This window comes from Balaenoptera physalus (assembly GCF_965194825.1).
Source record: "Balaenoptera physalus genome assembly, chromosome: 13".
NCBI lineage: Eukaryota > Metazoa > Chordata > Mammalia > Artiodactyla > Balaenopteridae > Balaenoptera > Balaenoptera physalus.
In genome coordinates, this window is record NC_138892.1 from 3,472,287 (window position 1) to 3,497,665 (window position 25,379).

Here is a 25,379-nt window from a genome sequence, read left to right on the forward strand (position 1 = left end):
TCTATGTATCAGACACCCAAGTCATGTCTGAGCCACTATGACCCTTCTCCTCTTTCGGGGCCATGGCCACATTTGGGGTCAACTGGAGTCACAGTGAGGCTGCTTCTCTGAGAACCGCTCCTGTGGTCCTATTTCTAATACGTGACACTCAGAGCCAGTCCATGTGGTGCTTGTATCAGTTATCTATTGCTGTGTAACAAAACCCCCCCAAGTTTGGTAGGTAAAAACACAACCACTTCTTTTTTTTTTTTAACTTTTTTTTTTTTTTTGGCTGCACAGCTTGCAGGATCCTAGCTCCCCAAGCAAGGATCGAACCCACGCCCCCAGCAATGGAAGCACAGAGTCCTAATCACTGGACCGCCAGGGAAGTCCCAACACAACCACTCCTTATTTCTCATGAACCTACGGGCTGCCTGGCTGGTTCTGCTGGTCTGGACTCGCATGTCTGCAGTCACTGCATCAGCTTCGTGGCTTTGCCCTCAGGCTGGACCCGGAGGCTTTGGCGGGGGTGGGGCGGGGCCGGGGCTCCTCTCTGGCCTCCTGCTCTCTCATCCCCTCGCAGGCCGGTCTGGACTTGTTCCCACGGTTGCAGAGCTTTGAGAGGGAGCAGACGTGCACGGGGCCCTTAAGGCCCAGGCTCAGACTGGCACGGAGTGGCTTACACCACATTCTCTTGGCCAAAACCAGGCATGAGGTCACCACTGATTCACCGTGAAAAGTCACACTGAGGGGCGCACGGACACAGGGAGCGTGAGGAAGGGGGGCCTCGTGTAACCTGTCTGCTGCTGCACCTTTAGAGATGGTGGGGCCCGGTCCCTGTGCCAGGACACACAGCTCAGTGATGTTGGGTACTGCTCACCGCTCACCCGCCTGGCCGGACACCTTTGGGTACCCTTGTGACCCTGCCCGATGCTAACGGTTCCACCAGGCTGGATGCTTCACCTGAACTGCGCCAGCTCGGGAGCTGGGATTAGAAATAAGGCTCTTGTCATTCGGGATGAACTGCTGGTTTCACCCGAGGAGAGCGGAGTGCAGGAGCTGAGGCCGAATACAGGGCCCACAGAGGAGCAGAGAAAACAGGCCAGAGAGAGAGGAGCGAAGGCAGGTGGGGGGGGAGGGGGGGGAGGCCGAGCGGGAGGACAGGGAGGCAGGGGCCTGTCCTGTATCCGGCGGACTGCCAGCCCCTCACGTCTGTCCTTCCAGCGTCACTTCTTCTGGACTGAGGCGCACCTCACACGCCACGCTCCCACGGCGCCTCCTGCACCCTCCGTGCTGCAGGGACCCACAGAGCATCTTCGGAGGCAAATCAGAATCCACTCCCGCATCAGCCTGTGTACACCTGGTCGGTGTGGTCAGAGAGGGCGGGGCCATGGGGCTGGGCACTCCTGGGACCCAGAAGTGGCTGGGAGACTGGGGGGCTGGCAAGGGGCTCGGGCCGGTAGCAGGCTGAAGGCTCAAGCCAGGGAGAACGGAAGTCACAGAGGAGAAGGAGAAGGAGGGGCCCAAGTTCAGGGGCAAACTGAGGCCAGGCTGGGTCAGCAGGAAACCAGCTCCCCACCTGCCAAAGCTGCTGGGAGCCAGGACAGCCGGGCACAGGGTCCTCCAGGGCACAATGGACCAGAGGGCAAGGAGGTGGTCACACAAGCTCACTGTCTCCCCCCTTTTCTTTTGGCCACGCTGTGTGGCACGCGGGATCCTAGTTCCCCGACCAGGGATCGAGCCCACGCCCCCTGCAGTGCAAGTGCAGAGTCCTAACCACTGAACCACCAGGGAAGCCCCTCTCACCATCCCCTTAACACCAGGAAACCGAGAGGAAGCAGCAGACGCAGAAGGGGAGAGGGTCTGAGGGTACCAGACCTGCCTCTGTCCTGTGCCCACCCTGTCCTGGGGCGGGGGCTCCTGAGGATGCCTGGAGTGGGGCAGGCACAGCCCAGAAGTTGCATGTTCTCTGTGCCGCGAGGTTCTGAGGGAGGGAGATTTTTCAGACCCCGAAGTGTGGTGTCCAGTCCCATCTTATTTCCTAGAAGAGCCCCAATTTGTTACCATGTCCACAATTCAAGCAAAAACAGAAGGGTGATCCGGGTTCAGAGAGGCCAGAGCTTTCTCCAGCTGGGCGTGGCTGGTGCTGCTCGGAGCCTGGGGGGCCTCTGCTGCCACCCCCTCCCCAGCATAAGGGATGCCCCCAGTTCTCCCCGCAGCCCACCTCGCACACCTGGACATCTGGCCGCTCTCTGGGGAGACCCCACACCCCTTGCAGTCCACCTCCCATCCCAACGTTATGACAGGCAGAACCTTCTGGAATGCCCTCCCTCCTGCCCCAGGCCCCCTTCGAGCTTCAGCTCCCTCCTCTCCTCCAAGATGCCATCCCCACCTCTAAGTTCTGATCCAGACAGACCCAGAGAGAACAGCTGCCCCGGCTCTGGGCCACACCTGCCGCTGAGCCTGGCACCCAGCGGGCACTCAGAACTCATTCAGAGGACAGAGATCATCCTGAGACCCAGATAATTCATCAGAGGTCGTCAAGGTGGAGGCCCGGCGGGGACCCTCTGATGATGGGCCGTTGACCCTGTCTGGACCCGTGTGGCTTCAGGGAACTCCCATCCCAGCCCCGCTTTGGGGGCCAGCCTGGGAGGCTGCCACTCACTGATGTTCCTGAGACCTGGGGGGCTGCACCAGGGACACCCTGGGGGTCTCCTCTCCTCCCTGATTCCATCCCCATCCCTTCCTCAAAGGATGGGGCGGGCAGGGGGTGTATCCCCATGGCTGTGGTCCCTGAGCTCTCTCCAAGTCCCACTGGTCTGAAGGTGGGCAGTGAGCACAGGGCCCCATCGCCATGTGGAACTCATACCTGGGGGGGGGCTCAGTGGGTGGGGAGGCACTGGGCTCCTGGGTGGGTGGGGCTGTCCCAAGCCCTGCCCACGCCCAAGCCCAAGCCTGGCCCAGCTCCACGCCCTGCGCCCTGGATGTACTGCCCGGTGCCACCCGACCACGCCTGACGGCAACGCAACTTCCGGAGGAAGGCCAGGCTTCTCGGACTTTTCATTTTGTGATGTCTTGGCCAGATAAGTGACTGGTTCATGAACTACTTAACTCCATCCTTGGAATATTAGAGGAGCTGAAGTCAGCAGGGGCCTGGGGCCTGGTGGCAAGTGGAGTGTGTATGTGTGTGTGTGCCTCTGTATGTGTGTGTATTTGTGTGTGTGGGTAACTGTGAGTGGGTATTTGTGTATGGCTGAGTTTGTGTGTGTGTGCACTTCTGTATGTGTGTGTATTTGTGTGTGCGTGGGTATTTGTGTGTGTGTGTAACTGTGCGTGGGTACTTGTGGATGGCTGAGTGTGTGTGTGTGTGTATTTGTGTGTGTGGGTAACTGCGTGGGTACTTGTGGATGGCTGAGTGTGTGTATTTGTGTGTGTGTGTGTATTTGTGTGTGTGGGTAACTGTGCGTGGGTACTTGTGGATGGCTGAGTGTGTGTATTTGTGTGTGTGTATTTGTGTGTGTGTGTAACTGTGCGTGGGTACTTGTGATGGCTGAGTGTGTGTGTGTATTTGTGTGTGTGGGTAACTGTGCGTGGGTACTTGTGGATGGCTGAGTGTGTGTGTATGTGTATTTGTGTGTGTGTGTAACTGTGCGTGGGTATTTGTGGATGGCTGAGTGTGTGTGTATTTGTGTGTGTGTGTAACTGTGCGTGGGTACTTGTGGATGGCTGTGTTGTGTATTTGTGTGTGTGGGTAACTGTGCGTGGGTACTTGTGGATGGCTGAGTGTGTGTATGTGTGTATTTGTGTGTGTGGATAACTGTGCATGGGTACTTGTGGATGGCTGAGTGTGTGTGTACGTGTATTTGTGTGTGTGTGTAACTGTGCGTGGGTATTTGTGGATGGCTGAGTGTGTGTGTATTTGTGTGTGTGTGTAACTGTGCGTGGGTACTTGTGGATGGCTGAGTGTGTATGTGTGTGTATTATTTGTATGTGTGTGTGTAACTGTGCGTGGGTACTTGTGTATGGCTGAGTGTGTGTGTGTATTTGTGTGTGTGTATTTGTGTGTGTGTGTAACTGTGCGTGGGTACTTGTGGATGGCTGAGTGTGTGTGTGTAACTGTGCGTGGGTACTTGTAGATGGCTGAGTGTGTGTGTGTGTGTGTGTGTATTTGTGTGTGTGGGTAACTGTGCATGGGTACTTCTGGATGGCTGAGTGTGTGTATTTGTGTGTGTGTATTTGTGTGTGTGTGTATTTGTGTGTGTGGGTAACTGTGCGTGGGTATTTGTGGATGGCTGAGTGTGTGTGTGTATTTGTGTGTGTGTAACTGTGCGTGGGTATTTGTGGATGGCTGAGTGTGTGTGTGTGCACTTCTGTTTGTGTGTGTATTTGTGTGTGTGTGTGTACTTGTGTGTGTGGGTAACTCTGCGTGGGTATTTGTGGATGGCTGAGTGTGTGCGTGTGTGTATTTGTGTGCGTGTGTAACTGTGCATGGGTACTTGTGGATGGCTGAGTGTGTGTATTTGTGTGCTCACGATGGGGGGGGTCAGGTGATCGCTGTGCCCTCCCTCTGCGCACACTGCAGCCCTCTGTGCTGTGTGCAGGAGCTTGTCCTCCTTCTGTCCCCCCGCCCCCCATGCCCACATCTCGCCGGCTCGGGGCTGCAGGAGCTCAGGAGAGACCCCCTCACAGGGCAAGGTACCTGCGGGTGAAAGGAAGGCGGCCTGAGGGCCTGGGCGGATCCTGGCTCCTCTGATTCCTGACGCTGGTCCTCACTATATACAGACCGGACACTAGGCTTTCCCCTGTACCAAAGGACACGGTCATCTTCATCTCGCTGGGGTGGGGGAGTGGGGGCCTCAGGCTGCGGTTGGTTCCCCAGATGGCAGCTTACCCGCCTTCCTGTGGGAAACCAGAGTGAAACCCAGCTGGAGACACAGGGGCCTGGCTCACACAGACCCCGCAGGGGGTGAGCAGTGGGTGGGGCATCTCACCCCAAAGACTGTGTGCGAAGCTCTCTGAGGGGGTCGTGGGCTCCGGATTGGCCCGAGGTGAAGGGGGCAGAGAGGGGTTTGGAGCCAGTTCCTGCTGTGTGACCTTTGGCAAGCCACCCAGACTCTCTGAGCCCCTTTCTGCACGTGTGAGGCTTCCCACCAGGCAGTACCGTTACAGTCAGGGAGCCAAGCAGCGGCAAGCTCTCAGTGAGGTGGGCAAAAGCCAAATTAGATGCCATCTCGCACCCCCTTTACAGAGGTAGAACAGAGATCACACTCTTCCTGGGCACACAGCTGGAGGGTGGCAGGAGTGGAACCCTCCAGGCTGCTTCAGGCAAGTCTGGCTCTCTATCCATCAACGCCAAGCTGGCCTCCTGACGAGCTACCTTTCACAGTGGGCCAATGAGCAAGGTGCTAGTCAAAGGAGTGACTCTCAAATGTTGGAATTTCTGTCTATGAAACAGACAAGAGAGCAGAGCTCTGGGGGACTGGCTGCCCTGGGGCAGGTAGCCACCTCCCCGACCCAGGGAAACTCTTGGCTGGGGCTTTGGGATGACCCATCTGTCACCTGCCCCAGCCTGGTGCCCCATGTGTCATTGTGGGCACACACCTTTCAGGGTGGGGAGCAGTAGCCGCACCTGTGCTCTCTGGGCTCCATCTCACAGTGGGCATCGCGTTTTGTCAATTGATCTTGCTACTCTCACATCCACCCCTGTTCTGAGATGCACGCCTGACCATGTCCCTCCACAGCTTAAAACCCCTACTGCCTGCAGCGAAAGGCCAAACTCCTTAACCTAGTCCCTGCTCGCCTCTGGCCTCATCTCCAGCCCCTGCCCCCGCCTCACCCCTCAGGAATACCAACCTGCTTACATTCTCTTCCCTTCCCCCAACGCACACAATGTTCTCTTCCTCTTTTATGCCTTTGCAAGTTGTTCCCTCTGGCTGGAATTCCACATTCCCATTTACCTGGTGAACTCCTATTCACACTTCAAAACCCAGCTACCCTTTTTCTCAGACCTTTCCGCTTCATAAGAGGGAGACAACACTTTTTCTTTGGAGTGACCCTGTTCCTCAGTTTTATCTCACAGTGTTTTAACTAGTATGTGGGCATGTCCCTCTGTCCAGTAGAACTCAGCCAGGGCAGGCCAACACATCTGTTTAAGTGGGCCCCCCCATCCAGCACAGGGCTGGGCATAGGGCAGGCCCTCAGTAGTGGCGTGTGGTCTGGATGAGATGAAGCACCCTCCCCCCAGTCTTGGCTCCAGGAAACGTCGCTATAGAATCGTGGTGTGGATCTGGGGGGGTCACAGTGGGGGGTCACAGTGGAATCCTTTGGGAATGCTCCCAGCCTCCACCCTGGAGCCGAGGCCCCTTCTCCTCCCAAGGACACCCTGGGCAGGACAGGCTGCTGATGACACGATGCTTCGGCTTCTGCCCACGGCAGCTCCTGGTTCTTACACTTCGGCAGGCTGTGCGGGCAGAGGGTTCCCTGCAGGAGCCCCGGGCTCCAGTCCCCGTGGCAGCCAGAACAGCGCCCCATTCTGGACACCCGCGTCCTACCCTCCCAAACCTGAGACCACGTGGTCACACAACAACAGGAATTAAGGTCACAGATGGATCCAGGTGGCTAATCAGCGGCTGAGATGGGAGACAATCCTGGATTACCTGGGTGGCGCCAATGTAATCAGAGGGATCCTTCAAAGTGGAAGAGGGGGCCAGGAGAATCAGTGCTGTGGGGGATGCGACGTGAGGAAGGCCGCTGCTGGCTTCGAAGATGGAGGGAGGGACCGTGAACCAAGGAATGTGGGCGGTCTCAAGAAGGAGGGAAAGGCAGGAAGCGGATTCTCTCCTGGAACCTCTGGAAAGACACAGCGCTGCTGACACTTAGACTACAGCCCTGTGAAACCTACTGTGGACCCCTGACCCCCAGACTGTGGGATAATAAACGTGTGCTGTTTTAAGCCACTAAATTTGTGGGATGTTGTTACATCATCCACAGGAGATGGGTACACCCCATTTCACAGAGGAAGAGACTGAGGCCCAGAGGGGAGAAGGGACCTGCCCAAGCCCACAGCCAGCGCGCCGCCAGGCCTCCCAGCTCACTGCCCGGTGCTCCTGGTCCTGCCTGCTCTCTTCCGACGACAAGGACGCAGCCCCCAGCGAACCCCCATGGTCGATTCCGCAGAGGTGAGAGGCCGGGAAAAGCCAGCCGAACCCATTTTTCTGGGTGCCCCATGAACGAGAGAATTTGTGGAGAGAGAGGCATGTGTACCTTGAATGGTGCAAAGCAACCAATTAACCAGTTTTGACAGAAGTTGAAACTTGCAAGGAACCGAACGCTGTGCCAGCAGTCCCTCCTCGTCCCCCCCCCCGCCCCGTCCCCCTGAAGCAGGTGGCAGCGTGCCACTGATGTGCACTGGGCCTGGAGTTCCTCAGCTTCGTGGGCACGGAGGAGAGGTGCCGATCACACGCAGGCGCCCTGCATCCTGGACGCCGGCGGCTCTGGGCTACTTATAGTGTCCTCATGCATCTTCTTCCCTTTTGATCTGGGCAGGGGTTGCTCGCTTCGAGGAGCTGCAGATCACAGCACGCTTGCCGGGTTCCAGCGGGTCGTGACTCGTCGTCGCCCGGCCCCGGTGAGGGCCTTCCTCTGCCAGCAGGGCTGGGGGCCCCAGGGCTCGCCTGCTGCCCAAGTCACAGCCAGTGCCCCCCTGTGTCCCCATGCACCCCAGATGATGCCCAGAGCCCCCACGACCTCAGGCCAGCTTCTCCCCTGAGGATCTTGGCTGACCCTGCAAGGAAGAGGCCTCTATGAAAAGAGGGTTTCCTTAGCTTGTCTTCTCTTTCTGGCAAGACTGGTGACCAGGAGCCCTTTGGCACTGGTGGCTCCTCAAGGCTGGCACCTCTTGCCCGGAAGACCACGCGGGTCTCAGTCATGCCCCTCCCTTGCCCCAGCCCCCAGTCTCCAGATGGCCAAAGTCCCCATGCTCCCTGGAATTGGGGTGGCCTTCCGTCCCCGAACCCTGGGGGAAGCACGGAGCTGGCCACTTCCTTCCTGCTCGGGGTCAGGCTTTGCCTGATGGACAGGGGGAGCCCTCTGCCCCATGTCCTGCCCTGGCATCCCCGAGGGGCCAGCTCCCTCCCCTGTTCCCTGGCAGTTGCCCTTTCCACTGGCTCTGGGTGACCAGAGCCTGGAGGCCTGTGCTGTGTTTCTAACACGTCCACGTAGCAGATGGCTGGGCTCTGGTGCTGAGTGTCGCTAAGGGCCTGGGGCGAGCGGACATTCCATCGTTGGAAAATAGCAGAAATAGCGGCAATCTTTCAGCCACTGCTCCCTGGAGTCGGGGCCTTCCCCGGTGTCATTCCCCTCCCTGTGTCATGCTTTTGTCTCCGAGGGCCTGGGGAAAGGGACTCAGGCAGAGGAGGGGCAGAGGGACAGGGTTGGCTCCCAGGCTTTGTGACCCTGGGAGGGAGAGCTTTCTTTGTATTTTTCTATGTTTTAAGAAGATATAATTAGGATTGGGGAACCGTCTTTACCTTCTCTGGGTCTCGGCCATTCTTGTCACATCATTAATGGAATCATCTTGCCTACCATCACGCGCCCACCTCCCCCTACCCTGGAAAAGTTTTGCAAGTTGAGGGAGAGAAATACACAAGGAGGGGGTGCCTCCTGGTCCCCCTCTGACCTCAAGAGGGATGTGGGTAGGTGGAAGCTTCCCGAGGGAGACACGGGGCCTTTTCCATCTCTGCCTCCCCGCAGCCCCCGAGGGGTGCCTCTCACGGTGGTTCTCACCAGACACTTTCCCACCTGAGTGTTTGAGCTGAGGCACTGTGGCCCTTTAGTGGAGACAAAAAGGCTTGGCGGAAGAAGCACCGCTGTGTGATGCCCACGGCGCATCGGGGGAAGACGGCGTGGAGGTGGGGATGTGGGGTGGGGCGTGTGGATCACCCACTGCCCGTCGCTGAGGCCAGCCTCTGGGGGAGCCTTGGTGTCTCTATTTCTTTCACCCATCACTCCCACTCCACGCGCAAGTCCTGCTGAGTCCCCTCCAAACCTCCAAACCCCAGCCCACCTCCGACCACTTCTCCCTCCTCCACGTCCCCCATCAGTCCCGCTCAGGATGCCTGTGGTGTGGCCTCCCAGATCCTCTCCAACCACCTCCAATCAGCCAGCGTGATGGTTTGAAAGCATACGTCACCGCACTGCTCTCTCCTGCTCTCAGCTGCCTGATGCCTTTCTGTCAGACGCTCAGGAAAAACCAAAGCCCTGGCAGCCCAGGACCCCTGCCACTCCCTGTTCTCCACCCACACCAGCTTCAAACGCCCCAGCACACACCCTCCTGCCTCAGGGCCTTTGCTCTTGCTGTCTTCCCTGCCTTGACTGTGCTTCCCACCGAAGTTCCCAAGGCCAGGTTCTCACCCCTTCGGTCTCTGCCCCTTTGTCACCTGGCCAGGAGGCCCTTCGAGATCACCTCCCCCAGATAGCCCTCCCATCTGTCTCCATTATTCTACTGTATTTCTTTCACCTGAAGAGGAATATTTCCTTACACTTACTGTCTATACTCTCCCACGAGGATAATTCTCCATGAAGTCAGGGTGTTGCCTGTTGTATTCACCACGGTATTGAGGGGACATTGAATGAATGAATGAATGAATGAATGAAGGGAAGGGGAAGCCCGGGGCAGGGTACCGGGCAGCTGGAGGATCCCCTGCCATTGGCTGCTGGTTGATGAGGAGGAGGGTGATGGCATTGGGGAGGGGGCAAGAGGCCACCAGCTTCCCAGCCTCACCCCAATCCCGCCCAGGGCATTAGTGCCTTTTCCTGTACCCATCAGGAACCGAGGAAAGCCCCCAAGGAAAGTCCCCTGCGAGCCACTGATGACAGCATGGTTGTGGTCACATTGTCAAAACATAAAAATAAAGAAAAATTTCAAAAAAGATTTTGTGTGCAGTTTTGCAGAGAGAAGTGCCTTGCCTTTCATTTCTCCGCTCAAAAGGAAAGGTTATTCAAAATAGTCCAGAAGTGGAAACAACCCAAATATCCATCAGGTGATGAATGGATAAACAAACCATGGTCTATTCATACAAAGGAATATTACTCAACCACGAAAAGGAATGAAGCGCTGACACAAGCTACAACCCAGGCGATCCTTGAAATCATTATGCTACGGGGATGGAGCCAGATACAAAAGGCCACGTATTGTGTGATTCCATTGATATGAAAAGTCTGGAACAGGCAGAACCATAGAGACGGAAAGTGGATTCGTGGTTGCCGGGGCCAGGGCCAAGGGGAGAAGGAGTGACAGCTAATGCATATGGGCTTCTTTCTAGGGTGATGAAAATGTTCTGGAATTTGTTAGTGGTGATGGTTGCACAACTTTGTGAATATGCTAAAAAGCACTGAGTTGTACATTTTAAAAAGAGGGAATTTGTAAAATATATCTCTTAAAAAAAAAAAAAAAAGAGGAATGTGAAGGAGAAAAATAATCAAGGTAAGACAATAGTGCTTCCCAGAATTGGCTTCGTGATAATGTTTGTGTGGGGAGGGGGGCAGGAAACAACAACGATGATGATGTCAGTAATAATGATAACAGAACAAGGATACCTACCACCGTGGACTGTGGTGAAATGCTGAATCTTCAGGTGGTGTCCGCATCCCCCTTTCCCATCCGCGCACGAAGCGGTCTCCCACTTAGCTCTGTTCCTGCCATTCGTGGCCTTTCTGGGTCCTTGGGAGACCTCTTCGGACCAGCCGCCTCCCCCAAATGCAGCACCTGTGCCTTCCAGGTGCTCAGGTACTGACTGGACCTTCCTTGTCTGCCAGCTCAGGTCATTCTCTGGGGGCTGGTGACCGGACCCGGGACGAGAAGACGGAGTTTGTGTTCCAGCAACGCCCACCCCATGCCGTGTGCTCTGTGCCTCAGTTTGCCAAGTGTCCTACAGAGCTGGGCCCCCTCACCCTGCAGAGTCCCAGGAGCACCGGGCAGTGTGCCCGGCCTACTCAGGGTCAGCAGGGCCTGCACACTGTCGGGCCTGTAGTGCCTACGTGTGCACGCACCGCCCAGAGCTTGGGCCTGTTGCCGTCTGTGAGCTTGGTGGGCATCTGTGCTGGGTAGGACAGAGACTGTGCTTGGCCACTAGAGGCCAGTGCAGCCTGAGGTGGGCCTGGGTGGGCCTGCCTCGGACTGGCTCAGTGTGTGTGGGGGGCCAGGGTAGAGGCGAGGCACCTTGTCTCCCGCTGTGCCCCCCTCCCCGGCTCCCCAGAGTTGCAGTGGCAGCTCGGACATGAGACCTGTGCCCATCACCTCCATGCTCACAGGACTTCCAGTCAGTCTGGAGATTGGAACTCCAAGCCCTGCCCATGCCAGCTTCCAGAACCTTCCAGAACCTTCTCAGAGCTGAGGCCTGTTGGGCATGGACCGGGCACGGGCTGGTCAGGTGCTGGCCTCTCAGGGAGTACCTGCAGGAGATGGGCTCCCTGAAGGGGCCTTCACCCAAGGTCCCCTGAGGCCACACACCCCAGGCTAAGGGCCTGGGAGCCCCAAAGAAACCCCAGCATTTGTATTTAGAGGCTCTGCAACTTCCAAGCAGAAAAACAATTCTCTTTTTTGTCCTAACGTTATCTGGGTCTTTCAGGGAAGCGTGAGTCCGTACAACGTGCTCCGTGAGGATCTAAATTCCCTCCATCCCCTTGCTTCCATCAACCTCTAATTAAGTCAAGGTCCTGCTTTTGTTCCATGTTTTAACTTTCACAGTTTTCCACAAGTCAAACCTCACCAAAGGTGAGGGGCACGGAGAGGAGGGGGAGTGATGAACACTGCTCCCAAGAGGGTTTTCCCTCTGAATTCTAAAAAAAAGGGCAAAGTGGGGCCCAGGCCTGGACTTGCTTTTCCGCTTTCACCAATAGGGTGTTTCTTTTAGCTCCTTCCTCGCTGTTTAAAGATTGGCCCAGGAATTTATTGTGTAAGGAACAGATTCCAGAATTCATGCGGGCTCTGGTTCAAGCCCCTGGCAAAAAAGCGTTTTGAGCTCCTTTTTAGAACATGTACAGCACTAGAAACCCATAACTTCTGCCTTTTTTTTTTTTTTTAATTTTTTTGGCCGTGTTGGGTCTTCATTGCTGTGCGCGGTCTTTCTCTAGTTGCGGCGAGCAGGGGCTACTCTTTGTTGCAGTGCGCAGGCTTCTTCTCATTGTCGTGGCTTTTCTTGTTGCGGAGCACAGGCTCTAGGCGCGTGGGCTTCAGTAGTTGTGGCACGCGGGCTCAGTAGCTGTGGCTCGCGGGCTCTAGAGCGCAGGCTCAGTAGTTGTGGTGCGTGGGCTTAGTTGCTCCGCGGCATGTGGGATCTTCCCGGGCCAGGGCTCGAACCCGCGTCCCCTGCATTGGCAGGAGGATTCTTAACCGCTGCGCCACCAGGGAAGCCCAACTTCTGCCTTTTTAAAAAAATTCTATTTTTATTTTTTAAAAGCATTCAGTTCACGTGAAACACCTCAGGGGTGCGTGCAAAATCTCAACACCAATTACGATTCACTGAGCCCGAGGAGGGGTGGCAGCCACTCCAGACGCACAAACAGTGGGAGAGGTGCGGCCTCTTTTTTCCAGCGGCTCTCAGGGGGACACAGGAGAGACCGCTGCGTCCATCCACCCCCAAGGGAGAAGGGCAGGTGAACAGGACACAGCCCCTCAGGTGGTGCTGGACAGGCCACCGCCATGTCGCACCCCTTCCTGTAGCCCCAGGCACGTGCCTTCCCCTCCTGGGCCTGGGATCACTTTCTACGAACAGCCTGAGTGGACAGGATCAGGGGCCAAGCACAGACCTCCCGGGAAACCGGATGAAAGCTACAGCCCCTGCCTCTCCACAGGCACGGATGGTGCACACACCATTTAATTCACAATTTCAATCACATCCGTGGAGGCAGTGATGAAGCCCTGTGATCACGTGCTCCTTGACAGTGACACAACAGTAAAGGTTACCCACAGTAGGTCTGCACCTGAACCGGGCCTGGACCAGCCTCTTTAGGCAAAAGATCTCGTTAATCCTCCAACAATGTTAGGAATCTAGACTCTTGTTATCTCCAGTTAGATGAGGAGTTAGGTCCTGGCGAAGCTTACACACCTAGATAGTGGCAGAATTGGAACTCGACCACGCTAAGACGCCAGCCACTTCAGATTCGTGATTTCTGTCCTGCTGAAGCAACTGGATCGCCCTCAAGTCACATCACAAGCTGCAGCCTGTTTTTAATTCCTTCCTCCTACCCTCCTCGAAAATTCTGGACCGTAGCATGCATACAGAAAAGCACATAAAGCATGCATGTAGAGTTCAATGTAAGATCGTAAAGCCAACACTTGGCCAACCCTCAGGTGTAGAAGCGGCCATGCCCCGCTCCCCAGCCCTCCTCCTGACCACACTCGCATCATGTCCTCGCTTTTCTTAACCTTTTCCCTGGCTGCGTGCATTCTAAACAGGGTGGTGGAGCGGGCCTGCTTCTGACCTGTATCTGAATGGAACCATCATCTGTCTCTCAGCCTTTTGCTGGACATCCCGTTAGCAAGGTCTGTCCCTGTGTTCCTCTCCCAGCCCCTGGGACCAGGAAGTGGGTCCCTGCGATTCCCTTGCAGCGGGCAGGTGTCTTATTCCAGGAAAGCAAGCCCACACCCAAACTCATTCACTGCGTTTGAATTTTCAAAAACCAGCAAGAGCAGTGCAACAGAACCTTTTGTTGATTTAAACCCAACCCACCCTATTCAAAGTCCCTGTTGCGAAATAAGCACTCTAGGGGTTCTCCAGTGGGGGTCCCCCACGGGGTACCCCCCCCCCAACGCCGCCGCCTCCCCTTCACTCCGGCTGGGAGCTTTCCACGGTGAGGCCGGGATGGGGAGGGTCCTCCCTGCCTTCCTGACCCTAAAACTCCTGCCCTCTGACCCTCCGCAGGAAGACGAAGGGCAGTCCGGGGAGGTCCTGGACAGCCACATTTAAGGGATGGACTTGCCCCTCCCCGCCAATCTCCCTACTGGGCTTGCCAGTGGAAACTCCCAGATTAAAAGGTTCCAAAGCAAATCTACCTTTTAGGTCAACAATAACGTCTTCAAATCTTCGCTAATGGGAAGAGAATGTTCATATTTGGCTTCAACCCCAAAACATTGTATTCAGCAACTTTCGACAATACTGGTCGAGTTTACTTACTGATTTATTTTTTTGTGCCCCAGCTCCACACCTATCTGCACTCAGCTCGGAAATGCGGCGGCCGCCCCCAGGTCAGAAAAACCTGCTCTGGAGACGAGTGCGCGACATCTCCCACCCCTAGCGCTGCTGGGACCGGGAGGAGCCTTGTCGAAGCAGAGTCTCCTCCGCCCCGCTCCCCACCGCCCCCCGACCGCTGGGAGGCCAAGAGGCTAGAGTGGGTTCTGGTATCCAGAGCTCTACGGACGACAAGTGCATCTCCCACTCGGCGGTGGCACAGTCCTAAAGCCCCGCCGGAGGAGGAGGGGTGTCTCACAGTACGAATCCCCCGCCCCCAGGCTGCGCCCCGCAAGAGGTGGGGCAGGTACCGTTTAGTTCTAAAGCGCCACCAACCCCCAATCTGTGCCCCGCAGGAGGCGTTGGTGTGCATCTCAGTTCTAAAACTCCCTTCCCGGGCTGTTCCCCGCAGGAGACGGCGTGCTGTCTCGGAGTTCTAAGTTCCCCCTCCCCTCGGTTCCCCGCCCCACGCCGCCTCCCGGGCCCGCGCTCGCGGCCGCCGCGCTGCGGCAGTAGCCGAGGGGCCCCGGGGCTGGACCGCGCGACCGCGAACGGAGCGCTCAGGCTGGTCGCACGCGCGGGAGACGAGCTCGCCTCCGCCGTCCCCAACTCCGCCATCCCCAGCTCCAATCCCAAGTGTCAACCCGGACTGTTTTTCTTTTCGATTAAAAGTTTCGTTTTAAACCCAGTGGGACCCGAATCCGGTTAGCTGCCTATAGAATTTCAAAGTCCAGGGAAGTTCTGTCGGGTAAAGCACTTTAGCCTCCGGCATTTTGCTGTAACTCTGTAAGCGCCCCCCAGCAGCCGCCGCGGGGAGACCCGACCCTCTCCCCGGAACCTCCGCACCCTTCCCTCTCCCCTCCCGGGTCCAACCCGCGCGGCGGCCGGGGCGGCGGTCTCAGCGGATCAGTGTTGCCGGGCTGGGGTGGGGGGCTTTGGCCGCGCCCAGCACCCGACGAGTGCAGCCACCGCCCCACTGGTAGTAGCCGCACCAGGCCCCCCAGCCCGCCTTTCCTGGCCTGGCTCCCTCGGCCCCGCCCCCCAGGGAGGCAGGGTGGGGAGGCCGCCCGGGAGTGAACCCGGCCCCCCGCCCCCGTCACCGCTGAGCCCCCGCGTCTCCATAGCGATTCTCCTGGCGCGCACCTCCGGGCCGGCCCTCCGCCCCCCCGGTTTGAACAATACGCGGCGGGGCCGGGGGCGGGGCCGGGCCTGGCCAGGGGCGGGGAGAGCGCGGGCGCTGGGGGCGCAGGCCGAGCGCACCGCCCAGGCAGCAGGCGGCCGCCGGGGTCTGAGCGGCGCGGTGCGGCCCAGCCCGCTCCGGGAGCGCAGCCCTCGCCCCGCTCCGGGCCCGCCCTGCTTCCCACGCCGCCCTGCCGAGCCAGCGCGGGAGCCACCTGGAGCCACCTAGAGCCGCCGCCGCCGCAGGTTGATGCGCGGCGCCCTCCCGGGACGCGCGGAGGAGCCATCTTGAAACCAACTTAGCAAACTTTCGCAAAGTGCTCTCGAAGTGGAAGCTGCGGGGGAGACCGGGAGCCCGGCCTCCGGTGTCCCCGCCAGGGCCCCCGGGGAGGCGGGGCGCGAGCCGCCCCGAGGGCCCGGCACAGGCCGAGCGGGAGCCGCCCCCCGGCCGCGCCGGGTGGATGCGGAGCCGCGCCGGGTGCATGGATTGTGCTCGGGCGCCCGGCTCGGGCTCGGGCTCCGGGCCATGGCGCCGCCGCCGCCGCCGCCCGTGCTGCCCGCGCTGCTGCTCCTGGCTGCGGTCGCCGCCCTACCGGTGTTGGGGCTTCGAGCGGCCGCCTGGGAGCTGCGAGTGCCCGGCGGGGCCCGCGCCTTCGCCCTCGGGCCCGGCTGGACCTATGCGCTGGACGCGGCGCGCACGCCCCGGGCGCTGCGGGAGCTGCTGGACGTGAGCCGCGACGGGCGGCTGGCGGCGCGGCGGCGCGGGCCGGGCGCGGGGCTCCGGAGCTGCGCGCGCCTGGGGGGACGCCCGCTGCCGCTGCATGTCCGCCTGGCTGCCCGGAGCGCCCAGACGGCGCTGAGCCTCCGCCTGCGGGCACGCGCGCACGGTCCCGGTTGCAGCGCCCGGCCCCGGGGCGGACGGGCTCCCGGAGCGGAGCTGCGCGCGCGGGCTGTGCTCACGGTGCCTGACCCCGGCGCGGTGCTCTGCTTCCCGGGCCCCGGCGGCGGCGGGGCCACGCTGCACTCGGCGCTCGCGGCCCTGACCACGTTCCCCGCCTGCAGCTGCCCGCCGCGCGCCGGGTCCCGTTGCCCACGTCGCCCTGTCTGCCTGCCGCCTGGTGGCTCGGCCCGCCTGCGCCTGCTCTGTGCCCTGCGGCGCGCGGCCGGCACCATCCGGGTGGAGCTGGCGCTGGAGGCGGCCTCGGGGACACCCTCCCCATCGCTGTCGCCGCCAAGCCTGCCTCAGGTCGGGGCGGGGGCGGCGCGGCGGGCCCGGCGGGGTGCTGGCGGCAGCACTACCCCACAGTTCCAGCTGCCGAGCTACCAGGTGTCGGTGCCCGAGAACGAGCCGGCGGGCACCGCGGTCATCGAGCTGCGCGCGCACGACCCGGACGAGGGCGAGGCGGGGCGCCTGAGCTACCAGATGGAGGCGCTGTTCGATGAGCGCTCCAATGGCTACTTCCTCATCGACTCCGACACGGGCTTGGTGAGCACCGCCCGCGCGCTGGACCGCGAGACCAAGGACACGCACGTACTCAAAGTGAGCGCTGTGGACCACGGCTCGCCACGGCGCTCGGCCGCCACCTACCTCACCGTCACAGTCAGCGACACCAACGACCACAATCCGGTCTTCGAGCAGTCTGAGTACCGCGAGCGAGTGCGCGAGAACCTGGAGGTGGGCTACGAGGTTCTGACCATCCGCGCTACCGACGGCGACGCGCCCTCCAACGCCAATATGCGCTACCGGCTGCTGGAGGGCGCGGGTGGTGTCTTCGAGATCGACGAGCGCTCGGGCGTAGTGCGCACGCGGGCGGTGGTGGACCGGGAGGAAGAGGCCTCCTACCAGCTGCTGGTGGAGGCCAACGACCAGGGCCGCAACCCGGGCCCGCTCAGTGCCACTGCCACCGTGCACATCGTGGTGGAGGACGAGAACGACAACTACCCCCAGTTCAGCGAGAAGCGCTATGTGGTCCAGGTGCCCGAGGACGTGGCGGTCAACACGCCCGTGCTGCGCGTGCAGGCCACGGATCGGGACCAGGGCCAGAACGCGGCCATACACTACAGCATCATCAGCGGCAACCTGAAGGGGCAGTTCTACCTGCACTCGCTGAGCGGCAGCCTGGATGTGATCAACCCGCTGGACTTCGAGGCCATCCGGGAGTACACGCTGCGCATCAAGGCCCAGGACGGGGGCCGGCCGCCACTCATCAACTCCTCGGGGCTGGTCTCGGTGCAGGTGCTGGACGTGAACGACAACGCCCCCATATTTGTGAGCAGCCCCTTTCAGGCGGCCGTGCTGGAGAACGTGCCTCTGGGCCACTCGGTTCTGCACATCCAGGCGGTGGACGCGGACGCGGGTGAGAACGCGCGTCTGCGCTACCGCCTGGTGGACACCGCCTCGGCCTCCGTGGGCGGTGGCGGTGCTGGGCCCCAAGACCCCGCTTCGGCCGCGGACTTTCCTTTCCACATCCACAACAGCTCGGGCTGGATCACCGTGTGCGCGGAGCTGGACCGCGAGGAGGTGGAGCAGTACAGCTTCGGGGTGGAGGCGGTGGACCACGGTTCGCCGCCCATGAGCTCCTCCGCCAGCGTGTCCATCACGGTGCTAGACGTAAACGACAACGACCCCACGTTCACGCAGCCCGTGTACGAGCTGCGTTTGAACGAGGACGCAGCCGTGGGGAGCAGCGTGCTGACCCTGCGGGCCCTCGACCGGGATGCTAACAGTGTGATCACCTACCAGCTCACCGGCGGCAACACGCGGAACCGCTTCGCGCTCAGCAGCCAGAGCGGCGGCGGCCTCATCACGCTGGCGCTGCCGCTCGACTACAAGCAGGAACGGCAGTACGTGCTGGCGGTGACCGCCTCCGACGGCATGCGCGCGCACACCGCGCAGGTCTTCATCAACGTCACCGACGCCAACACCCACCGGCCGGTCTTCCAGAGCTCGCACTACACCGTGAGCGTCAGCGAGGAGCGGCCCGTGGGCACCTCCATCGCCACCATCAGCGCCACCGACGAGGACACCGGCGAGAACGCCCGCATCACCTACGTGCTGGAGGATCCGGTGCCGCAGTTCCGAATCGACCCCGACACCGGCACCATCTACACCATGACAGAGCTGGATTACGAGGACCAGGCTGCCTACACGCTGGCCATCACAGCCCGGGACAACGGGATCCCTCAGAAGTCCGACACCACCTCCCTGGAGATCCTCGTCCTGGACGCCAATGACAACGCCCCGCGGTTCCTGCGGGATTTTTACCAGGGCTCCGTCTTCGAGGATGCTCCCCCGTCAACCAGCGTCCTCCAGGTCTCGGCCACGGATCGGGACTCAGGCCCCAATGGCCGCCTGCTGTACACCTTCCAGGGCGGGGACGATGGCGACGGGGACTTCTACATTGAGCCCACATCTGGCGTGATCCGCACCCAGCGCCGGCTGGACCGGGAGAACGTGGCCGTGTACGATCTTCGTGCCCTGGCCGTGGACCGGGGTAGCCCGGTGCCCCTTAGCGCCTCGGTGGAAATCCAGGTGACTGTCTTGGACATTAATGACAACCCTCCGGTGTTTGAGAGGGACGAGCTGGAGCTGCTTGTGGAGGAGAACAGCCCGGTGGGGTCCGTGGTGGCGAGGATTCGAGCTAGTGACCCCGACGAAGGCCCCAACGCCCAGATCATGTACCAGATTGTGGAAGGCAACGTGCCTGAGGTCTTCCAGCTTGACCTGCTGAGTGGGGACCTACGTGCCCTGGTCGAGCTGGACTTTGAGGTCCGGCGGGAGTACGTGCTCGTGGTGCAGGCCACGTCGGCCCCCCTGGTGAGCCGGGCCACGGTGCACATCCGCCTTCTGGACCAGAACGACAACCCGCCGGTGCTGCCGGACTTCCAGATCCTCTTCAACAACTATGTCACCAATAAGTCCAATAGCTTCCCCACTGGTGTGATTGGCCGCATCCCGGCCCACGACCCTGACCTCTCGGACAGCCTCAACTACACCTTCCTGCAGGGCAACGAGCTGCAGCTGCTGCTGCTGGACCCCGCCACGGGCGAGCTGCAGCTCAGCCACGACCTGAACAGCAACCGGCCGCTGGAGGCGCTCATGGAGGTGTCTGTTTCCGGTGAGTGGCCCTGGGGGCTCCGCGGGGCCACCTGGAGGGCTGCGGGCACCTGCCCCGAGCCTGCCCGGCTTGCCGGGGCGCAGTCAGGCCGGGCCCGGGTAGCTCCGGGGATTTGTGGCCTCCGGTTGGATGGTTGGATACCGCCAGCCCAGGGCGTGCTCCTCACCCAGGCCAAGAGGGTGAGAGGGGCACGGCACTGCTGCCCTCAGCGTTTTTGCTGGGAGCAGGCCTGGGCTTCTTCAAGTTCAAGACCGGGGCTTCCTGGGCTTTTCTCAGAGGGTCTGGCTCCCGAGTTGTGCTCTAGAAACCTGGTCTCGGAGGTTAGCTGAGCGTCTGGTTTGCTTGGTGGTGCTTTGTAGTCAGCCACGTGCCTGTCTGGAAAGGTCAGAGGTCACTGTGTGCCCATGTGCCGATTAGTTCTTGGGTGGGACCGTTGGAAATTGCCGGATGGGTCCTTGAGTCGCCCTGCAAGACAGCTGGACTTAGTTCCTTTCGTGTCTCTTTTCTGTCTCCTCCAGGTAGTAACAGCCGGGCTTATGTGTGCTCGCCTGTGTGGGAGCTCTTTGAAAGCGCAGCCTTGTTTGATCTTGGCTTCAGCTCCTGGACGTGGACTTGTAATTTGGATGTTACTTAGAGGCCTGCCTGGGTTGGTGGTGGAGCCAGTGTGGGAACCCTGCTGGCCCGCTCTGGGCTGGAGGGAGGATATCTCACCAGGCAGTCAGGGGTGGGTCCTCCATGCTGCTGACCTCCCTGTGGCAGGTGGAGCTGCGGGGCCAGAGAGGGGGACGAACAGGAGGACACAGAAGAGAGAGGGAAGGATTTGGCCGGGGCCGGGGGTGGGGATTGGGGAACAGTAAAGAGACCCCCAGTGGCTCCTGCAGGCAGGTGACCTTAATTAGGAGACCAAACTATCACCAAAAAAGGCTAGGATCTGTGGGTTGAGTCAATGTTTCAGATGAATTGTTTAATCAATAAATTATTACAATACAGCATACCCATGGGAGCCCTGGAAGAATTAAAAAGTTAATTTTCTGATTTATTTTGTTTCCGCATTTGGCTGTAATTCTTTATATACTAAGGATTGGGTAGCAAACAGGTTCCAGTTGTTTGCTTATAAAATCCGCAACTTACAGGTCCAGTTTTGAGGCCATGCGATACTGCAACATTGATGTTATGTCAGCCTAGTCTGTCTGTAGGTGAATATTGTGGGTTTTGTGATGTTGTGAATGTGTGTAGAGAATACGGAATAGGCCTTTAAGGAGAATTGTCACCCAGGGTTATGGACAGTCCGAGCAGCAACGATTTAAAAAAAAGTCTCTTTCACAAATTTCCATTTGCATTTTCTCTTTCTTTTTTTCCCCTGTACCGCTTTATCTGCTAGATAAAGCAGAGTGGATGGAAAAATTAGCCTATATAAAAATGACTTGGGGGGACTTCCCTGGTGGTGCAGTGGTTAAGAATCCGCCTACCAATGCAGGGGACACGGGTTCGATCCCTGGTCCGGGAAGATCCCACATGCCATGGAGCAACTAAGCCCGTGTGCCACAACTACTGAGCCTGCACTCTAGAGCCCGTGAGCCACAACTACTGAGCCCTAGCACCTAGAGCCCATGCTTTGCAACAAGAGAAGCCCCCGCTTGCCTCAACTAGAGAAAGCCTGCGCGCAGTAACGAAGACCTAACGCAGCCAAAAAAAAAAAATGACTTGGCAACGTCATAGGTTTTTTTTTTTTTAATTTTTTTTTAAATTTATTGTTTTGTTAAAGACTTTTTTGATGTCGACGATTTTTAAAGTCTTTATTGAATTTGTTACAGTATTGCTTCTGTTTTACGTTTTGGTTTTTTGGCCACGAGGCATGTGGGATCTTACCTCCCCGACCAGGGATCGAACCCGCACCCCCTGCATTGGAAGGCGAAGTCTTAACCACTGGACCGCCAGGGAAGTCCCCATCATAGGGTTTTGAATTTACAGGGGATATGGTGCTTTAGTGGGAACGGGCGCACGCCGGGAGCAGGGATGTTTCATGTGTCTGAAGCATCAGGAATGTGGCCCCCCCCCATGATGGCTGGATAAAGGGTTTAAGATGGATTTTTTTCAAAAGAGGTTAGTTACTGAGGGCCGTCTTGCCTACCTGGTGGAACCACAGCCAGGACCACAGTTGAAGGTGGGTTGGGTGCTCCATGCTATGCTGTAATTGTCCCAGTGATCCAGTTTGGGCTTCCAATCCTTGTGACGTACCCTCGTGTCAGTCAGGCACTGGGGCCTCATGTCCACCCTCCCAGATGATGATGATCACCTTGTACTGGGTTCTGCCTGGATATCAAGCAGTTTTGTAAACTCTTTTACCTACACCATCACTTATTCCTCTGGTGCCTGGGAAGTGAGTGGCATTAGGCGGCTGCCCATTATACAGATGAAGAGACTGAGGCTCAGAGGGGTTACATCACTTCCTCAGGGTCACATAGCCGGCAAGCAGGAGCACCAGGCATCCAACCCAGATGTAAGCAAAACAAGCCGGCTCTTCGCACTCCCCTCTCTTACCTGAGAGAAAATTTTTGTTTTGTTTTTGTTTTTTTAAAATTGTATTTCATTTTAGTTACTTTTTTTTAATATAAATTTTTTTTAAAAATTTATTTATTTATGGCTGTGTTGGGTCTTTGTTTCTGTGCGAGGGCTTTCTCTAGTTGTGGCAAGCGGGGGCCACTCTTCATCGCGGTGCGCGGGCCTCTCACTATCGCAGCCTCTCTCGTTGCGGAGCACAGGCTCCAGACGCGCAGGCTCAGTAATTGTGGCTCACGGGCCCAGTTGCTCCGCGGCATGTGGGATCTTCCCAGACCAGGGCTCGAACCCGTGTCCCCTGCATTGGCAGGCAGATTCTCAACCACTGCGCCACCAGGGAAGCCCTAATATAAATTTATTTATTTATTTATTTATTTTTGGCTGCATTGAGTCTTCGTTAGTGCACGCGGGCTTTCTCTAGCTGTGGTGAGCCAGGGCTACTCTTCGTTGTGGTGCATGGGCTTCTCATTGCGGTGGCTTCTCTTGTTGCGGAGCGCGGGCTCTAGATGCGTGGCCTTCACTACTTGTGGCACGTGGGCTCAGTAGTTGTGGTGCACGGGCTTAGTTGCTCTGCGGCATGTGGGATCTTCCCGGGCCAGGGATTGAACCCGTGTCCCATGCATTGGCAGGCGGATTCTTAACGACTGCGCCACCAGGGAAGTCCCAAGAGAAGAGTTTTGAGGAATTAGTTGCTAAGCTGAATTGTTTCAGGGCCGAATCCTTGTCCTGGTTTAAGTAGGCACCTTGGGATCCTATACAACCCTCTGACCATTTGACGACTATTTAATGCTTCAAAGAAAAAAATATTATAAACTATAAATATGTAATTCCCAACAGCAAAGCTGTGTGTAGAAACAGAACAAAACAAAAAGATCAGCCTTTGAATTAACCAGACTTGGATTCTTAGGTTTTTTAAAGGAAACAATGGGGAAAGCTGTGGTTTCAAACTCACAAGCTATTTTCAATGAAGTGTGATTGGCTTCCCCGGGTTTACAGCCGTACCCTATGGCCTCTAGCGCATTATTACCGCCCTTGAGGTGCTGTAAAGAAGAGCCCGTGGGTCTTCCCTGGTGGCGCAGTGGTTAAGAATCCGCCTGCCAATGCAGGGGACACGGATTCGAGCCCTAGTCCAGGAAGATCGCACATGCCGCAGAGCAACTAAGCCCGTGCGCCACAACTACTGAGCCTGCGCTCTACAGCCCGCGAGCCACAACTACAGAGCCGGTGTGCCACAACTACTGAAGCCCGTGCGCCTAGAGCCTGTGCTCTGCAACAAGAGAAGCGACCGCAGTGAGAAGCCCGTGCACCGCAACAAAGAGTAGCCCCCGCTCGCCGCAACTAGAGAAAGCCCGTGCACAGCAACAAAGACACGATGCACCCAAAAATAAATAAATAAAATAAATAAATAAATGAAAAAGAAGAAGAGCCCAGTTGTACACTAGGTTTTGTGGAAGCCATGCCAGGAAGGGCTGGGTGCTTCCAGAAGTGGAGCCGCTGGGAAGGTGCACAGGATTGTGGGGACCGGGGGTGGGGGGTGGGGTCGGGGAGGGGGATGGGGTATGTGGTACCCAAGATGGACATGCTTGGGAGGAGGGCAGCTCCTTTTGCCTGGATGGGGGCGTTAGTACAATCTTTGGACTGGGAGCAGATAGTGTTGATGGTTTTATGTGGCCCACCAAGGACAAAACACTGAAAATTTTCTGAATTCTGAGTATAGTCACATTCAAATTGCTCCCGTTTTTAGATAACTTCCAGTGATACATGGTGTTTGTTTTATATGTGATTTTTTTTTTTTTAATTTTTAAAATTTATTTTTGGTTGTATTGGGTCTGCGTTGCTATGTGCGGGCTTTCTCTAGTTGTGTTGAGCGGGGACTACTCTTCGTTGTGGTGTGTGGGCTTCTCCTTGCGGTGGCTTCTCTTGTTGCGGAGCACAGACTCTAGGTGCACGGGCTTCAGTAGTTGTGGCGCGTAGGCTCGGTAGTTGTGGCTCGCAGGCTCTAGAGTGCAGGCTTAGTAGCTGTGGCTCACGGGTTTAGTTGCTCCGGGGCATGTGGGATCTCCCCGGTCTAGGGCTCGAACCTGTGTCCCCTGCATTGGCGGGCGGATTCTTAACCACTGCACCACCAGGGAAGTCCCTATATGTGACAGGTTTTTTTTTGTTTTTAATTTTTTTTTTTTAAATAAATTTATTTATTTATTTTTGGCTGTTTTGGGTCTTTGTTGTTGCGCGCGGGCCTTGTCTAGTTGCCGCGAGCGGGGGCTACTCTTCGTTGTGATAGCACTGGCTTCTCATTGTGGTGGCTTCTCTTGTTGCGGAGCGCAGGCTCTAGGCGCGCAGGCTCAGGAGTTGTGGCGCATGGGCTTAGTTGCTCCGTGGCATGTGGGATCTTCCCGGACCAGGGCTCGAACCCGTTTGTTTCCCCTGCATTGGCAGGCGGATTCTTAACCACTGCACCACCAGGGAAGTCCCTATATGTGACAGTTTTTGAATGAGATTTAAAATTCTGCGGTAGGGGCTTTTGTGCTCCGAATGTTTATAAGAGCTGTGTTTGCGTTTTAGAAAGCAGCGTGGCTAATAACCCAAGGGGACTGTCGCGTGTGGAGTCCCTTAGGTAGTTTTTCTAGATGTTGGTCATTTAGTAACACGGACACTTTAAATTCAACTTGAACATGTGTGTCCCTGTGGGTGTCCAGCCGTGAGCTGCACATCATGGAACGCGGCATTTGGTGGAAAATGACCTCGTGCTTGTGGGCATGTGGGCCAGTGGGGGTGGGAAAAGTAGCATTTTGCGGGGTAAAAATGATTGGGCCATGAGTCATTCAGACGTGTCAGAAAATACTGACAGTCGTGAAATAACAAGATTGAATAATCTTTATCCGTTTACTCTGGTGGGGACTCGATGGGATAAAGCCGTCCAGGCTTGATAAAGTTTTAAAAAGTGTTTGCCGAGTTAAATACAGGATATCGTAGGGACTCTGATGGCCAACAAGGAAATAGGGAGATGGGCATTGTACCAGGCAGCGTCTGGAGGCAAGCATTATGTTTCTTTTCTGAATCTTACCATGTGGAAAAGGATCAGACCAGCTTAAACCACGTCAGTCGTCGAGCTGGATTCTCCAGTAACATAACTTGCCCGGAAGAGTTAGGTACTTTGGGAAGCTAGTTAACCGTCTCAGGGCTTCAGTATCTGGAGGTAGTCACTTGCTAATATACTTTCAGAAACACTGGCTCAGAAACAAGGGAGTGTTTATTTGTTTATCGAGCGCCTACTATGTGCCAGGCCTACTGTGTGCCAGGCCCTGGAGAGGGAGGT

The 25,379-nt window shown here is 57.6% G+C and overlaps 3 protein-coding genes across 6 annotated transcripts in view; 2 read left to right on the top strand and 1 right to left on the bottom strand.

The window, feature by feature from the left end:
• The window catches only part of CERK (ceramide kinase), a 215,672-nt gene that overhangs the window by 146,792 nt on the left and 43,501 nt on the right, over positions 1–25,379 (top strand). The gene's annotated exons all lie outside the window — the stretch shown is intronic.
• Positions 237–6,654, bottom strand: LOC309641333 (uncharacterized protein). The gene is made up of 2 exons (XM_082421177.1): positions 4,384–6,654; positions 237–4,349 (listed from the first exon to the last, which is right to left on the bottom strand). Exons 1-2 carry the CDS (start codon positions 4,620–4,622, stop codon positions 3,122–3,124), a joined length of 1,467 nt encoding a protein of 488 aa, XP_082277303.1. The 5' UTR covers positions 4,623–6,654; the 3' UTR covers positions 237–3,121.
• CELSR1 (cadherin EGF LAG seven-pass G-type receptor 1) overlaps positions 15,429–25,379 on the top strand; it is a 150,428-nt gene continuing 140,477 nt past the window's right edge. For 2 of the 4 annotated variants that reach the window (XM_082422190.1, XM_082422191.1), the window contains exon 1: positions 15,431–19,504. In XM_082422190.1, coding sequence (XP_082278316.1) covers positions 15,913–19,504 — 3,592 coding nt within the window. In that variant the 5' untranslated portion in view covers positions 15,431–15,912. Of the gene's footprint in view, positions 19,505–25,379 lie in introns of all 4 variants that reach the window. The other 2 variants (XM_082422193.1, XM_082422192.1) reach the window with 2 other exon arrangements.

Bases quoted from the DNA above. Each gene is read 5' to 3' on its own strand.
- LOC309641333 (XM_082421177.1), bottom strand. From the start codon at position 4,622: ATGTGGGCATGGGGGGCGGGGGGACAGAAGGAGGACAAGCTCCTGCAC. The intron at 4,350-4,383 runs GTACACACACAC...ACACACAAACAG, and splicing joins AGAGTTACCCACACACACAA to AAGTGCACACACACACACTC.